This window comes from Schistocerca piceifrons, chromosome 8 (genome assembly GCF_021461385.2).
Source record: "Schistocerca piceifrons isolate TAMUIC-IGC-003096 chromosome 8, iqSchPice1.1, whole genome shotgun sequence".
NCBI lineage: Eukaryota > Metazoa > Arthropoda > Insecta > Orthoptera > Acrididae > Schistocerca > Schistocerca piceifrons.
In genome coordinates, this window is record NC_060145.1 from 120,568,219 (window position 1) to 120,586,804 (window position 18,586).

An 18,586-nucleotide genomic window follows, 5' to 3' on the forward strand; every position below is an offset into this window, starting at 1 on the left:
CGTTTCTCAACACCAGTTGGTAGAAGGGGCCCACATTTCATAATTGTCTCCTAATTACAATTTTGTTCAAAAAAATTCCAGAAAAAATATTTTAATCCAAACTCATTATGTACATTCTTACACCAAATTTTCAGAAAAATCTATGACATATGGGCAACGGCTACTGGGTGATTTCACATGAAATTACCCAAACGGAACGTGTAATATTTACTTGTGAAGTTCATTCCCTACTGACAGTATACGAATAAAACGAGCATCGAAATCAGTTTTAATCTGTTGTGGGTATTACACAGAAGTGCATGGCTGAACAGACTGGATACTAATGTTTTCAATGGTCTTCGATAACTTACTGTCTAGTTTGTGCAATATACACAAACAGACTGATCAGTGCTATAAAACATCCATAAGACCAGCACAGTACACATAGTACTGTCTTCATCAGTCACACAAGTATACTGTACCTCTCGCCAACGGTCTTCCGGCCATCCTTCGGTATATGGACGTCTCTCTAATCCTGCAATATACTCGTCCAGTTCTTTATCCAGCTTTTCTGCTAGTTGTAACCTCTCCTCGTCAGTCATTTGACTCGTTTTCTTCGGTTTTGCTGAATGGTTTTCCATTCTGGTGAAACGATGAGGTCGTTGTGCTGATGAGAATTGCGTATCGTTGTGCTGATGAGAACTGCGTACTCTTTGTTACGTGCGCACTAGACATCTAACTCTAATCAGCACATGGTACCGTGATATGTGGTTTATAAATATATCTAAATGCATTAACAAGATGAAATTCATAATTTATACAACACTGTTGATGTCAATGAGTAACACTAGACATCACAACACACATCTTCAAAACAAAAACATTTCGCCGATCGAGCACAAAGAAAACGAAGAGGAATAAAATCCACAAGGGGAAAGATATTTCACTCGACCAAGATAAAGGTGGGTTCCTGTCTTACTATTCTAAAAAGAGCTCGAATGGCACGGTACCAAATTTTCAACAAAATGATTTTAGACTCTGGATTTTTCCACTCATATAGTATGTAACAATGGGGGATCGACTTCCGGTGCATAGTTGTTTTAAACTGCAAATCTTCAGTTGGTATACTTGTCCTTGCATATCATCAGTTGGTGAACATGTTTAAGAACATAAGAATGTGTGTGTTTGTTTTTGTTGCCGCAAAGTTTCATTGCTTGTGTTTGTCCCACAGGTGAAGTGTCGTATATTGCTAGGAAGACGCTCATGTGGTGTCCCTTTTTGTTTCGGTTAGAAACTACTGAAAAACGTAAATATCAGAGGAAGTATGAAAGTAATGCTGCAGCATTTGGTTTTAAGGGGGAGAATAGCTTTTTGTCCATACAGTAATGTTTTGAGATGTAACAGATTTTTTTCGGAAGCGAAGAAAAATACTACTGTCCATTCCGTCATTGGACAGACAAATTTTCAAAATTATGCAATTTTTTCCCGCAACTTACGTCTGTTGTGTCGGCCACCGGAAAAAATTAAAGACATACTTATGCGATCTGAATCCACGAAATCCATGCACGATCCCCAAGGCATTCACGAAAGTTTCTCAGCGCTGCAAACGAAGAAATTGGTCCCGCGTAAGAAGCGAACAGCTGTCGAGGAAAAAGGTGTCAGCAAGCCAGGGGTAAAGTATAAATGTGGATAGTTCTTACAATTCCTGTTTGCATTGTTGTTGCTGTATTGTCTGCTTTGCCGGCCGGAGTGGCCGAGCGGTTCTAGGCACTACGGTCGCAGGTTCGAATCCTGCCTCGGGCTTGGATGTGTGTGATGTCCTTAGATTAGTTAGGTTTAAGTAGTTCGACGTTCTAGGGGACTGAAGACCTCAGATGTTAAGCCCCTTAGTTCTCAGAGCCATTTTTTTTATTGTCTGCTTTGCCCCCATGTAGATCTTATTGGCATTGTGATGGGCTTATGGTAGTGAACGATTTAGTGATATCTTGTAAGAGGACAACTTTAATTGCACAGCAGTGAAAAAGATTACTGCCCCCGTCTTCTGACAGAATAGTAGTGTATGTTCAGACGTCGGTCAAAATGAGATAATACAACTATACTAGTATACAGTATCGCTTGGCGGTAAGGGTGGAACTGCGATACCTAGCCGTCTTGGAAATTACCTTGAGTTGTGCCGAAACGTACCAGTCTATTTTGAGTACTTCGGTAAATATGATTTTGTACAATAAATGCTATGTGCACTCAGCAATTGAAATGACGGGAATACAGAAGCGTCAGATTTCACCCGTCTGCTTTGACCCATGATGTCACCAATTGTCGAAAACGACAATTGTCAACATTCAGCATGAGATTTTCACTCTGCATTGGAGTGTGCGCTGATATGAAACTTCCTGGCAGATTAAAACTGTGTGCCCGACCGAGTCTCGAACTCGGGACCGAGTTCGAGTCTCGGTCGGGCACACAGTTTTAATCTGCCAGGAAGTTTCAATTCTCAACATTTCCAATATGGCGCCTATGACGTCATTACATAAACGACAACTAACACGAAATTCATATAAAACCAACACGCACATCTCGCTCCAAAAATATAATCAAACTAACGGGACCAGCGCGAGTAATTGGGGATATTTGGGCCGGCCGCGGTGGTCTCGCGGTTCTAGGCGCGCAGTCCGGAATCGTGCGACCGCTACGAATCCTGCCTCGGGCATGGATGGGTGTGATGTCCTTAGGTTAGTTAGGTTTAAGTAGTTCTAAGTTCTAGGGGACTGATGACCACAGCAGTTGAGTCCCATAGTGCTCAGAGCCATTTGAACCATTTTTTTGGGGATATTTGGGTGGGGACAAAGTAAATATAACCTCCTGAGGCCCACGGTCCAGTATACTGGACTACTCACAAAAGCAATGCTTAAGACCCGAAGTTCAGTATACCGTACCAACCATTCTGCAAAAGTAAAATTGCAAAAAAAAAGTCCTGTTTTAATATGTATTTTAGGCATATCTGGCCCCAAAAATAGTATATTCTACATGAAATTAAAGAAAACAGGAATCGGTCACTTCCCATCACCAACTACTTCAAAAATTATAATCAAACCGCGACTATCAATACCACAAAACCAACACCTAAAACAACAAAAATTATAATCTGAAACTTCCCTTGGCTTAAATAGGTCAACAGCAACACACGATACCAAAACAGCCACAACGACACATTAGAATCGGACACTTCCCTTGACCTACATAGGTCAACAGCAACTCCTGACACCAAAACACACAGCTATGACACATTGGAGTCGAACACTTCCCATGACCTATGCAGGTCAAATACAACTGACGATACCAAAAAAATTGAAATCCAGTATTTCCCCCAAGGTACATAAATCAACCACAAGTGCCAATACCAAAACATCAACCACCAACACATGCAGTACGTAACACCGACCCAACAACACATAAAAACCCACCGAACATCATAACATGCGAACAGTAGACCCAAAAAAACGAGTACTTACTATAAAAACGTTCCGGCCCTACACACTTATCCCCAACTCGCATATTATGCTCATACACTGCATTTCACTATCTCCGTCACAAGCCAAAAAGTTACAGAAACTTAATGACACAAAATGTCATCCCCCATTTCAGCCCGCAGACACACACTATTAAACTTAGAAGTCATATCCACACCCAACAAAATAAGCCACAAATTGAATTAAACAACTTACCGTGTGACAAACAGCAAACCAATAACTTCAAATGACACCGCAATAACATAACCACATTGGAAACTTAATTCTTATCTCAGTGAAACTAATTTCTGTTCTTCTATAACAGTCACAACCGATAAATGCACACTTCAAGCACCAACACCCAAATGAACCCAATACACCACCAGAGGACACCACCAACCGCAACAAGACGAAATCTACAAACACAACACACTTATAAACTAAACTCCGCGCCATCAGACATCACACAACACAACACCCTTACGTCATAGGTCAAAGCCGATGGGTGGGATCAGATGCCTCTGTTGTATCCTTTTTTGCAACTGTTTTCACCAGCTTTATGCCCCATTGTTGGCTCTACTGTTCTTGTCCGCAGCTTGCGGTCTCGCGGTCGTGTTCTCGCTTCCCTAGCACGTGGTCCTGAGTTCGATTACAAGCAAGGTCAGGGATTTTCACCTGCCTCGAGATGGCTGGGTGTTTGTGTTGTCCTCATCATTTCATCGTCATTCATGAAAGTGGCAAGATTGGACTGAGCAAAGGTTGGGTATTTCTCCGGGTGCTGATAACCGTGCAGTAGAGCATCCCACAAACCAATCATCATCATCATCATCATCTACTGTTCTTCCTATGCACTAAATTGCAGGGAGTGTGGTTTTTCTGGTGTAAGTATAGCATCTTACACTTTAGTTGCCATACTTAAAAGCAGGCCATACATTAATAGTGATTGTGTTTAATGAAAGGCTCAGAGAATAGTTTCTATGTGTTGAAAAGATGGTGACAACAGTGAACCAAAAGCAATGAACAAAGTCAGTTCTACAGATAAGATTTAATTAAGCGTAGTTCTGTTGTCATTGTGAAGATCAGTGTGTCACAGATGAGAGCTTCATGAAGCCCTGCACCAAAAAACACCAATATAAAACACCTCAACTTCTAAAATGAGTTCAACAATACCCACCAAAGAAAAAGAAAATGTTTGCTAATGCCTGTGTTGAGTATAGAAGTGCACAGACGAGTGACCACAAGCTTACTACGGTAAGTCAGAAAAAGTATGTCGTAAATCACCTATCTATATTTTTCAAACCATATTCCATGTTTCATTAAGTTCCACATGTAATTGTGACCTTATCAGATGAAAACCTTGCTGTTTGTTGAGACTACCTGTCGATGTAATTAATGCCCTGGTGATAGTCATCATGATAGCAGAGTGGGATATGCTCCCAAAAGCAAACTTGCCGTTTCAATATGTGATTGAGTCACATAACACATACTGTCAGATCAATATAGAAAAACCACTATGCATGAAAAACTTTTAAAAACATAACCTGTATCACAATTTGAACACTCAAACAATTAAACATGTCAACTGACTGGATATCGCTACATCCTGTAACGTAGGCCAAATAATATATGGTATGCAACATGATATGTGCACAAGCAGAAAGAGAATAGAACTCTACCAATAGTTGTTTTTTATCTGTACAGTTTTTGGAAAGTGGGTTGTTGTGGTAGAATGCTCTATAAAAGTGACCATTAGTTCCATAAAACCTCAATTATTCTGGGAGAATATTGTGATTCACACAGATAAGTGCCTTAGATAGGTCACAGACAATACCAACCAGTGCTATTTTGTTACTTATCTCTTGTAAAATTTGGTTAATAAATGTGTAAATGACATTCTCAGTTGGGCAATTCTTCTGACATCCAAACTGTGATTTGTATGGAATCGGGGCCCTAGAAACAACAGAGAGGCCTCGTCCCCGCTGGAGCCCTCAGTAATTCACAACCTTTTAACAGGGTGCAGCGGTCCACTTGCCGCACACCGACCCAGGGTTATTGTGCAGTTCGGCACCCAATGGAACCCCCCGCCAGGGAACGTCTCACACCAGACGAGTGTAACCCCAAAGTTTACGTGGTAGAGTAATTATGGTGGATGCATACATGGAGAAAGTGTTTGCGCAGCAATCGCTGACATAGTGTAACTGAGGCGGAATAAGGGGAATCAGCCCACATGCTGAGGCAGATGGAAAAACGCCTTAAAAACTGTCCACAGACTGGCTGGCACACTGGACCTTGACACTAATCCACTGGGCAGATTTGTGCTGGGGACCGGCACGCCCTCTCGCCTGGAAAGCAGTGTGGTAGACTGCACGGTAACCGGGTGGGTAAATTGTGATTTACTGATGATGTTGTTGTTGCTCAGGTTGGCACACTATTCTAGAATAAATCACCTCAGAAATTTTGTATTTCATGATGGCAGTTGTGTTATGGAGCAGTAGTTATCTCTCCTGTCACCTTTCTTATAGAGATATTTTAACAATGCCATATTTCATTATCTCTGGGAAAATGCCCTGAGTTTGTGGCATTACATACCTAAGAAAAGACAGCACTTATTATATGGGAACAAATCTTTAGTACTCAGTTGGAAACACCACCAGACCCAGATAAGTTTTTATTTTTGATAGAATTCTGAACAGGCCTTGAAAACTCAGTAGTACTGACCAGCTGCCGTGTCATCCTCAGCGCTTAAGGCGTCACCGATGTGGATATGGAGAGGCATGTGGTCAGCACGCCGCTCTCTCAGCCATTGTCAGTTTTTGTATGTGGTGCCACTATTTCTTGATCAAGTAGCTCCCTAATTTGCCTGACAAGAGCTGAGTGCACCCCACTTGCCAACAGCACTCAGCAGACCTGAACAGTGACTCATCCAAGTGCTAGCCAAGCCTGATAGTGTTTCACTTCAGTGATCTGGCGGGAACTGGTGGCACTACTGTGGCAGTGCCGTTGGCTTGAGAGAATGTGTAATTTTCTTATTTTCAGTAGGAGAAGGTGGTCAGACACTCATGTGATTGAATTTTTGCATGAGTTGCTTTTTCAGTATACTGCTTTCTCTTGAACAGTGTGTCCTTGAATTTTTTGCTACGTTTAAGAAATAGTTATTAAACATACCTGCTACCTGTTGCTGTGACTAATTATCACTCCATTTTTTGGATGTAAGGCTCTACTGTTCCTTCTTTCTTTCTCTTACATTATAATCTGTTTTGCGTAACACATGAGCTATAACACATCACATCAACATGTCTGCACAGGAGTGTTTGGTTATAAACAGATATTTATTCACAGTTCACGTTTTTAGCTCCCAGGTAATCGTTTTGTGGAATGAAAGTAACATACACACTAATAAATTGTTTGATAGTAAAGTACTATAATGATACTTAACTAGAAATACAATATTTTTCAGTTTTGGAATGTTGTTGCATATGCTACAGCTGAGGAGTATGAGTTGGAGAAGCTCAGGGAGGGATTAATTCAGCAAGATCTCTATGAAGTGCGACCATTAGGGGATGGTACAGATACTAATCAGGCAGGTAATGTATTAGAATTAATAAGAAAAGTAGTTTTCTTTAATTACATGTATAACTCACATTGTACAAGCAATAAAATACAGATGAAAAAGTCTGATTACTCAGTGATAATGAACATTAGTCACTAACAGAAAGTCATGTAAATGCTAGCTTTGGAAAGGAGAAACTGCTTCTTGTGGCAGAGATGGGGGGAAATTGCAGAAAAAGTCAGTAACTCCCAAGCTAAAGAAGGAAAGCAGTGCAATTAATGATTTTCCTGTTCTGCTTTCTCTCCATTGACCTGGAACATGGGTGACTTTCCAATTTAAGCCCATTAGTTTCATATCAATCCATTTCTTTTTTTTCCGTTTGAAGGAACATTTAAGTCTGTGTTGCTGCTTGATAAGTAGTACTTTTATCCTTTCTAAATTTAGTCACAGCTTCGTTATTAATATCACTTTCATACTTTTTATTCATTTTTACTGACTTATTTAACTAAGGAATGGTTAATCTAGGATGGAACAATGACAATATTACGAAAAGGATAGATTGCTTCTCACCGTATAGTGGAGCTGTTGAGTAGCAGACAGGCACAACAAAAAGACTACTATGTGAGATTTCGGCCAGAAGGCCTTCTTCTGTAATAGGCAACAGACGCCATTCATGCTAACGCAGCTCACACTACACGACCTCTGTCCCTGGCTGCCAAGGTGTGTATGTTGTCTATTTCAGAAGAAAGCCTTGTGGCCGAAGGCTCATTTGTTTAGTACTCCTTTTGTTGTGCCTTACTGCAACTCAACAGCTCCGCTATATGGTGAGTAGCGATCTATCTTTTTTTTGGTATCAGCTTATTTAACTCCTAATTAATGTTTGAATACCCAAGATATATATATATTTTTTTATTGCTGAGCAATGAAAACTTTAGTCTGATGAAGGCTGTGGCCAAAAGTCTTTTAATTGTGCCTGTCTGTGACTTAAGATGTCATCTTTATGATATTCTTTATTGTTGTTATTTCTGAAGTCTAGAACAGGAGCACTACTGGCTGCAAGAGAAGTTTGGGGCGGAGGGGGGGGGGGGGGGGGGGACAAAATTGTGACCATATATTCACTGCAGATTATTAGTGGCTACGTTGGGTCGTAGAAAGTAAGCATAAATTTCCACTGCCACTTTTTCCATATTTTTTCTTCTTTTTTGGCATTAAAGTTATAGTTAGGTACTGATCCCAGCATTACCTGAGATTTAGTTTAGGTTGGACGATGATAGTTTGGTTGTGATTTGGTGAAGCCTACAAATCTGATATTGGTACAAAAAGGTTGGCTATGGTTGCAAGGAAAAGTTCTGCAACAGTTACTGAACAGTAAAGTAGTCAGCAGTCTATCGTACACACAAAATTATTTTTCTTGTAATGTCAAATTTTTTGCAAACTTGGGATTTTGGTTGTTTTCACATAAGGGTTTGGTGCAACTATTTCAGCTCCTGTTACAAAACAAATGGGCCATATGTTGATCCCTCATTTAGTAAACCTATGTACAACAGCTGTTGACACATAGCTTGTTACTGTTCATATTCCACAGTAATTTCTGACAACATCACTACACAAACGATGTGATTAATGACATTTGCTCTTTTCCTCTGTTATGGTCTCTTATCAAGCTTTTGTAATGACGGCTCTTGATTGTTAATTGTTCCAGCCACCCAGACTCCTGTCTTCTGCAGCAGAGAGAGAGAGAGAGAGACAGAGAGAGAGAGAGAGAGAGAGAGAGAGAGAGAGTGTTGGTACTCTAGCTTGACAAAGGATTTATTCCAAAAGCTAGTAAATTTTCTTTCTCTTTTGTGTGTGCCTGTCATTGACCCAGTGCTTCTGCTATTTTGGTGAATGATCTCTTTTACTCCTAATTTATTTACATTCTACCAGAATGTTCCTACTAATTTACGTTGTATGATCAAGAGCTCATGTTATGTGCAATGACAATTCGACATTAAATCCTAGTCTTCCTTTTTTAGGGTTCTGTACCTCAAAAGGTAAAAACAGAACCCTTATAGGTTCACTTTGTTGACCACATGTATGTCCATCTCTTAATACCCCATTTTCTCAGGAGTGGGTAGAGATATCAAGTTGAAATGTATGTCAAATATAAAGGTCTAAAGTCCCTTTAAGTGTCTAAGTCAACACAACCAAAAGATTGGGTCACTCATGTCACATATTTTGATACTTGCAAACTCTTTCACCAAAACCTGTAGATGAATTATTAAGTTTGTGTGGAACCCGCAGAGGGCGAGTACTTCTCGCGCTTGTCTGGTTTTTTCATACAGATAACTATTTTACAACTTGAGTACGAAGAGTATGTGATAAAAAAACTATCCTGTAGCTTACTATCAGTGTGACCTACAAAAGCTATCATAGTGGCCATTTTTATAGCATTGTGGCAGGGGGCAGTAGTCAGCAGAAGGCACTTGCATTCTTGAAAAGTGGACCTGGTATCACTATCTGGCCAACCTAATTTAGTTTTTCCAGAGTTTCTGTGAATCAATTAACATGAAATGTCAAGATGAGTTATTTGAAAGGGGCATGGCCAATCTGCCTCCTCACTATCCAAATTTGTGCTTAGTTTCTGTTAACCTCATCAGCAACAGGATGTTAAACGCTAATCTTCCGCCATAAAGCACTGAGCCTGCTTTAAGGTCTAACAATCTCAGATTGCTAATCTTCAAAATCACAAAACCTTATTCACTAAAATTTTAAACATTCTTCAAGACACATGTTCCTACAGAAATGTTGTTGCCTGTCCTCAGAGCATCTGTTGCATCACACAGAGTCCAACTTGTGACTGTGGCAAGAATCTGTGCACTCTTGGTGTTGTGCTGCAAGACAGACAAATTGTGCTAGCACTATTGCCGGATTCCTCCATTTCACTGGCTCCAAATAACTCCACAAATTTATTTGACATTTGGATCTTTCAGCCAATCAGACTCAGGATTTTTGTTGGCCATTTCCTGCTCCCATTCATAGCACTGTTTTGTGAAGTGCTGTGCTGCATCCACATGCACTTACACGTGCGCGCGCCCCCCCCCCCCCCCCCCACCCCCCCCCCCCCCCCCCCCCCCCCCCCCCCCCCACCCCCCCCCCCCCCCCCCCCCCCCCCCACACACACACACACACACACACACACACGGGTTACACTGTTAATTTGGCCACTCTATCAGAGTGAACTATAAATTCACTGTCTGTAGTATTTCTGTTTTGATTGAATCTTTTGTACTGTCCCCACTTTCTTTTGTCTCTCACTCTTACAACATAAAAGTTGCCACCAACACTACTGTCTTTATTCAAATAATACTCATAAAGAGAATCATCAAATTAACAAATGAGAGAAATGCAGCTAATTGAGCACCAAAACTAGTTCATCAGGAATCTTGTGATAGCTGTATAAAAGCATAACAGAATGTTATATTCACAGGAGGCAAACAATATCTTGTGGAGCAAGAAATTGCTCAGATAAATGACGTCCAACATAAATGTTGAAGTGCTAAACTGTGGAAGCACTCTGCTACATAAGAGACTACTACATTTATTTAATATTTAATGTAGAAATAGAGCTATTCCAAAAGCATGGTCACAAGCACGATTTCAAAAAGAAGACTGGATAATTACAAGAACACTAGAGGAATTAGCTTACTGAACACCACATGCAAGGTTTATGTGAGAATCATAAACTAAAGGTTGAGAATTTATTAGGTGTAGAACAAATGAGGTATCAAAATGACTGGTTGACAACAGATTAGCAAGTAATCAAAAACCAGAGAGAGTACATTAGGGAAACCTGTTTAATGTAAATTGTATTCATTTTATTGAGGCATCTGATAATGTTGATATTATGAAAGGATAGACTGCTACTCACCATATTGTGGAAGTGGTGAGTCGCAGATGCACAACAAAAAGGCTACTAAGCAGTTAGTTTTTATCAAGTTAAACTTCCATTAGTAATGTGGGTGCATTCAACAACTGTGATGTGACTTTCAAATGATAAAGCACAGCAGTCAGTCATCCTTTTGTTTCAGGTATTAATAGGAAAATCTAGATTTTGGCTAGTGCCTAGCCATTATCAATGCTAAAAGATGCAAGAAGTACATAGTCAGGTGATAGTATAAAAAGTTACAACTCGTGGCTTAATCTTAATGGCTTATACATTATATTACATTCCACTATTTCATGGTACCAATGCATGTCCTAGCATGTCAGTCCCACATTGTTCGGGCTTCTGTCACCTTGGTACCGATGTTTTCTCCACAAAACCTACCTTTGTTATACACTAGTCTCAAACGAACTGTGACGGAAGCCTGAAGGTCCGGGAACTGACATGCAAGGACATGCATAGAGACCATGAAATAATGGTATGTAATATAATGTATAAGTCATATACATTATGCCACAAGTTTTAACTTTTTATACTATCAGATGACTATGTTCTTATTGTAATTTTTAGCTTTGATAATGGGTAGGCACTAGCCAAAATGTAGATCTGCCTAATAAAACCTGAAAGAATAGAGGCACTAGCCAAACTCTAGATTCGCTTAATAAAACCTGAAAGGAAAATATGACTGATTGCTGTGGTCTATGATTTGAAAGTTAGCTTTCAGCCAAATGGCCGCCTCCTGAACTAGACAATGTACACACACACATTCACACAAACACAACTCATACTCACATGACCACTGACAACTCATACTCACATGACCACTGCCTTTGGCTGCCAAGGCCAAACTGCGAGCAGCAGCGCATGATGGGAGAAGCAGTCTGGGTGGTTGGGGGTGAAGAGGAGGCTGAGGAAACGGAGGGCGAAGAATAGAAAATAGGGGTGGGGGGCAGTAAAGTGCTGCTTGTGGGAGCATGCAGGGATGAGATGGGGAGATAGTAGGGCAACGAAGTGCATTCGGGAAGTTGGATGGAGGACAGGGCGGGGCGGGGGTGGTGGGAGGGGGGCGGCTGTATTGGTTCAATAGAAGGCTGTGTAGTGCTGCAGTGGGAACAGGGAAAGGGATAGGTGGCTAAAGGACAGTGACTAACAAAGATAGAGGCCAGAAGGGTTACGGGATATTAGGATAAAGTGCAGGGAGTCTCCACCTGCACAATTTAGAAAATGTGGTGTTGGTAGCAAGGACCCAGATGGCACAGGCTGTGAAGCAGTCATTGAAATGCAGAACGTTGTGTTGGGCAGCGTGCTCAGCAGCTGGGTGGTAAGGTTGTTTGTTGGCCACAGTTTGTCAGTGACCATTCATGTGGACAGAAAGCTTATTGGTTCTCAAGCCCACGTAGAACAGAGCACACTGGCGGCTTAGCTTGTAGATCACATGACAGATTTCACAGGTAGCTCTGCCTTGGGTGGGATAGATGGTGTTTGTGACCAGACTGCAATAAGTGGTGGTGGGAGTTGGTGTATGGGACAGGTCTTTCATCTAGGTCTATTACAGTGATACGAGCCATGAGGCAATGGATTGAGAGTAAGGGTTGAGTAGGGAAGGACGAAGATATTGTGTAGGTTCGGTGGGTGGTAGAATCCTACACATTATCCTTCCCATCCCTCCCACAGCAGTATTCTGGTGTCCACCGAACCTACACAATATCTATTTTGGATGGTAGCATGCACAATAATAAGAGTTCAGATTATCCTAAGTTAGTAGCATGTCAATAAAATTTTAGATGTTTTTGTTGTTGTGGTCTTCAGTCCAAAGACTAGTATGATGCAGCTGTCCATGCTGCTCCATCCTGTGCAAGCCTCTTCATCTCTGAATATCTACTGCAACCTATATCCTTCTGAAGCTGCTTACTGTATTCATCTCTTGGTCTACTTCTACGATTTTTACCCCACACGCTTCCCTCCAATACTAAATCAATGATCCTTTGGTGCCTCAGAAAGTGTCCTAACAACCAGTTCCTTGTTCTTGTCAAGTTGTGCCACAAATTCCTCTTCTCCCCAAGTCTATTCAGTACTTCCTCGTTAGTTACTTGATCTATCCATTTAATCTTCAGCATTTTTCTGTAGCACTACATTTCAAAAGCTTCTGTTCTCTTCTTGTCTAAACTGTTTCTTGTTGATGTTTCACTTCCATACATCACTACACTTCATACATATAGTTTCAGAAAAGACTTCCTGACACTTAAATCTATACTCAGTGTTAACAAATTTCTCTTCTTCAGAAATGCTTTCCTAACCATCAAGAGTCTACATTTTATTTCCTCTCTGCTTTGACCATCATCAGTTATTTTGCTGCCCAACTAACAAAACTCATCTACTAATTTAAGTGTCTCATTTCCTAGTCTAATTCCCTCAGTGTCACCTGATTTAATTCAACTACATTCCATTATCCTTGTTTTTCTTGTGTTGATGTTCATCTTATGTCCCTAATTGTAGATTTATCAATTAAATTTACCTTCTCTTCCAAGGAACATTGTGATGCCACAAGTTTGTTGTTCCTGCTCCCATTTTTAATCTTTTAAAGCAAATGGAGCATTGTATTTCATTGCTGTCACACATCATACAATACTTCCAAACTAGGGATGGCACCATTCTGAAATACAATTGGTGTCTGACGACGTCAGAAACTACCATACAGTCCAAACTTGAACACTACATGTACAGTGTACCATCTAATAGGCCATGCCCCACAGCAACAGGTCCATTATTGGTTCAGTAGTGCTGTACCAGTTCCTATGTCATTGTTGCTCTTTTCCAATTGTTAGTATATGTTAAAATATCACTGATAACTTTTCCCATTTTCTGTAATAATGCAATTTCTCGAGTCAATGGAGATTTAATGAATAAACATTACATATTTATATTAAAAAAGGTTTATTTAAAAACCAGATATTGCAGCACTGCTGCTATGACAATATGATATGCTGGATTTTTTAACTTTAGGAGGACCGGCATTAGCGAACTACCTAGAGGGCTGCTGCTGGTCATTTTGGCCGGTGAAGTTTGTCTTTTTTGTTTTCAATTTTACTTCTTACGTTACTTCGGTATGATGTCTTTATTGAAGTAAAGGATACATTGTAAGATTAGATTAGCTTCAATTTTCGTTCCATAGACCCAAAAATGAGATGATTCTTGAATGTGGAACATGTCAGAAAGTATAACATGAAAAACATAATTATTTGAATATAATACTCATTATCCTGATCATTTGTCAGGAGATTGTCAAAATAGATGAATACATTACAATAAGCAAGAACTGCAAATATTTACATACTGAATACACTGTCAGAATGACACATAGTTATGCACTTTTAATAAATTTATCATACACAAAATACCTAATCTTAACTGTTGTGACAATGTGCTGTCAAAGTTAAATTTAACAGACATTTTTACTTAAGCTGGTCTAACAGTCCCTGTTAAGATATTCATCTATAGAGTACAGTTGCATATCAAATAGTCCTTCAAACTGTTTAAACTGTGTTTAATCTTAAACCAAGTTTTTAATGGTTGCTGGCAATTTATTGAAATGTGGATTCCTAAATATTGGACCCTTTTTTGGACCAAGATAAGTGATTTTAGGTCTTTATGTAGATTGTTCTTATTCCTGGTATTGATACTAGGTATTGAGCTAGTGGTTGGAAATAGAGATATGTTACTTGCAACAAATTTCATTAAGGAATAAATATACTGAGAAGCAGTGGTTAGATTACAAAGTTCCTTTAATAGTTTCTACATGATGTTCTTGAATTTACACTACAAATGATTTTTATTACACACTTTTGCACTCTAAAAACTTTTGCTCAGTTTGATGAGGTATGTCATACAGGTATGACATAATAGAATGAAAGTAAGCAAAGTGTGCAAGTTTTTTATATTTATATCTCCTGCATCTGACACCATTCTCACTGCAGTTACAGATTTGTTTAGGTGCTTCAGCAATTCTGTGGTATGCCCTTCCCAACTGAATTTATTATCGAGTTGTAATTCCAGAAATTTAACACTGTCAACATCTTCGGTCTGCATGTCTTCGTATGTTATACACATGCTGGAAGGAAATATCTTACAGGTTCTCAGCTGCATATGGTGGGTCATTTCATTGTTTCATGACAATGAAATAGCTTTAAACCATTTATCAGTGTCAGTGAAAATTTGATTATCAGTCAAGTCTAAATCTGTACTTGACTTGCTGCTTATTGCAATGTTTGTATCATCTGAAATACAAAATCATTTTTAACTAAACTTACAATTGCAAATAAACATATAATTATACAGTAACATTTTTTATCTGTATGACTTGTACTCAGTCAAAGCACCAAACAGTTCATAAACATATATTTAGTAAGAAAAATGGACACAATTGCTGTAGCAATAACAAGAAAATAACATTTTTGTCTCTCTGTGACATCTTTTCATTCAAAGCCACCATATTTGTCAAAACGCTTTGCACACACATACTGAACACTTCCAGCACATGGACCACATGTGAATTTCTTGCAGTGCACACATGGATTTTTAATCGAACTTTTGCATTGTCCTATCTGGCAAGTCTTCCGTAATAGTATCTTACATATTTCAGTGGTCGCAATGAATTTACGAACAGGTCCTTTCCCTGATTGTACATATACAGAGGAGAGTTCTTCTGCTAATTTGAAAAGAAATAACTTTTTCCCCTGTTCTCTCTCTGTAAAGGATCCAGGCATTTATTCCAGCAAGGTCTAGGATACTGAAAAACACGCGCACAGGCCATGTGCGGCAGCCAAATTGACAGTGTACAGATGAGACATATGGTCCAGGATATCAGCTCCAAATTTGGTGGAATTTTAGAAGCTCACTGTTTCAGGGAGTTTCTTCTGTGTTTGTTCGTCCACTGCATCTGACTAGATGCTTTATACTCAATAGAAGAACATTTTTCTTGGTGTTCCCTGATAGGAAGTAATTCTTGTGTCACCAGACTTGTATGAAATAGTTTCATACAAAGATCTGGCAGTAGACTTCGCTAATGGAGGAACTTCTCTGTGGGTTTTCTTTGGTGTACCCACCACAGTCGTGTTCTCCCACTTCAGCTGCTCTGCAAGGTGTTTGGCTGTAAAGAAATTGTCACATTTTACATTTCTTCCTTTCGAACTGTAAGGTTGCGTGAAACATGTAATTACATGCTCTGCAACAGATATGTTAGTGGTTCTTTCATTTTGTTTATCCAAGTAAGGAAATCCATTGACAATATATTCGCTACTGGCAGCTGCTGTGGGCCAAAACTTCAAACCAAATTTTTCTGGTTTATTACTCATGTATTGTATATAGCAGCACCAAGCTTTGCCTGGATAGAGCTGCTCATCTGCAATTATAAATGCACTTGGTTTATAGTTCTGGATAAAGTTAGCTACTAATGAATTTCAGATTGGAGTAACTGCTGCAAAGTCATCGGCCTTGCATCTTTTGGCACGAGTGTGCTTGTCATGTAATCTTAAAAATCTCATGATTTCTATGAACTTATTTCTTCCCATAGTGAGAGAAAAAAATGCCCCCACACATGAGATCACAGAAGTTTGAAGGGGAAATTCTTTCCCCCATACAATCCATGTACATACATTATAGCTATGGCAGCTTGTAATCGGGCAATATCAAGTACCCATGTGTCATCCTGGACTCTAATTTTTGTGAAGTTTTTATGTTCTGTAGAATATTATTGCATATCAACATTCGTCATGCACTCAAGTAACTGCCTTACACAGTGGCCCAGAAGTTTGTACAATGTGTTGTGATGTCCTGATCTTCCAGGTCCATGACCTCTTGCAGTTAGAGTCCACACTGTTGTGTCAACTGCAGTCATTGCACTTCCAAAATCTGGATGCTGAGATAGATGTCATTTTTTCCTGTTTTTTCCCCGGCTGCGAGTAGGAATTTGTGGTGCCACTGGAGTCGAATGTGTAAGCACTGGGTTATTCGCATGTTGTTGTATGGCTTCTGAATATTCATCTTCTGACTATGGTGATCCACATTGTTCTGTTTCGTGCAGCTGATACTCCATGTCATCTTTATAATCTTTACCATCCAATTCATCACATTCAAAAGTATCTTCTCCTTCAGAATCTTTTCCTGGTATACTGTTAACATAATTCAGTAATTCTATATTCAGACATAAACACTGGTATGCCATGGTGATGAGGAGGAACTCTAAACTTCTGCAGAACACAACAGCATATTGACAAAGAACAGCAACTAAAGTATGTCCACTTTTCCACTAAATCAAGTGAAATGTAAAGAGAGCAAGCGAATGAGCTTAACAGATTGGAAAAATCCACTGTTGCACCTTTACAGACATGAAATGTAAAAAATATCTCACTAGTCAGAATGACTGGCTGCTGTCCTTTAAGGTAAAAATGTTTATTATTTGTTCAGTTTTTGTAATAGATGTTTGTCTTTCACAGAAATTATAAAACACCAAGGTACATTAAAAGATGAAAAATAAGGCTCCTAATTGAAATGTACGCAATTTATTAAATGTTAAACAATGCTCACCTGTCATGTCAACTGGAACTATTCTTCTAGTGTTAATCTGGTAATTAGAAAAGAACAAAAGAAACCTGTTATATCTAAGACCTGACAAATAGCAGTAAACCCCTACCACCACCACCACCACCCCCACGACCACCACCAAGTGGACCATAAACCATGGCTCTTGCTGTTGGTGGGGAGGCTTGCGTGCCTCAACGATACAGATAGCCATACTGTAGGTGAACACAACGTAGGGGCATCTGCTGAGAGGCCAGAGAAATGTGTGGTTCCTGAAGAGGGGCAGCAACCTTTTCTGTTGTTGCAGGGGGCAACAGTCAGGATGATTGACTGCTGTGGCCAGGTGTTGACATGTGTGAAAAGTACCAAACTATCAGTTTAATAAGTCACGGCTGCAAAATACTAACGCAAATACTTTACACAAGAATGGAAAAACTGGTAGAAGTCGATGATAAATTTGGATTTCATAGAAATATTGGATCAAATAGACCCTAGACTTATCTTAGAAGATAGATTAAGGAAAGGCAAACCTACATTTATAGCATTTGTGTACTTAGAGAAAGCTTTTGACAATGTTGACTGGAATACTCTCTTCCAAATTCTAAAGGTGGCAAGGGCCAAATATAGGGAGCAAAAGACTATTTACAATTTGTACAAAAACTAGATGGCAGTTACATGAGTCCAGGGTTGTGAAAGAGAAGCAGTGGTTGGGAAGGAAGTAAGACAGGGTTGTTGCCTATACCCGATGTTCAGTCTGTATATTGAGGAAGCAGTAAAGGAAACAAAAGAAAATTTTCGACCAGGAATTAAAACACACAGTGAAGAAATAAAAGCTTTGAGGTTTGCAGATGACACTGTAATTCTGTCAGAAATAGCAAAGGACTTGGAAGAACAGTTGAACAGAATGGGCAATGTCATGAAAGGAGTATATAAGATGAACATAAACAAAAGTATGGAATGTAGTCGAATTAAATCAGGTGGTGGTGAAGAAATTAGATTAGAAAACGAGACATTTAAAGTAGTAGATGAGATTTGCTATTTGGTGAGAAA

At 39.6% G+C, this 18,586-nt stretch overlaps 2 protein-coding genes across 2 annotated transcripts in view; one reads left to right on the forward strand and one right to left on the reverse strand.

Moving 5' to 3' along the window:
- Positions 1-849, reverse strand: part of LOC124711499 (DNA polymerase interacting tetratricopeptide repeat-containing, protein of 47 kDa) — a 78,532-nt gene extending 77,683 nt beyond the window's left edge. The window contains exon 1 of the mRNA XM_047241612.1: positions 462-849. Within this exon, the coding sequence (XP_047097568.1) occupies positions 462-620 (159 nt within the window). The 5' untranslated portion in view covers positions 621-849. The remainder of the gene's footprint in view (positions 1-461) is intronic.
- Positions 850-1,165: 316 nt separating this feature from the next.
- LOC124711980 (required for meiotic nuclear division protein 1 homolog) overlaps positions 1,166-18,586 on the forward strand; it is a 105,831-nt gene continuing 88,410 nt past the window's right edge. The window contains exons 1-2 of the mRNA XM_047242263.1: positions 1,166-1,651; positions 6,943-7,069. Coding sequence (XP_047098219.1) covers positions 1,304-1,651; positions 6,943-7,069 — 475 coding nt within the window. The 5' untranslated portion in view covers positions 1,166-1,303. The remainder of the gene's footprint in view (positions 1,652-6,942; positions 7,070-18,586) is intronic.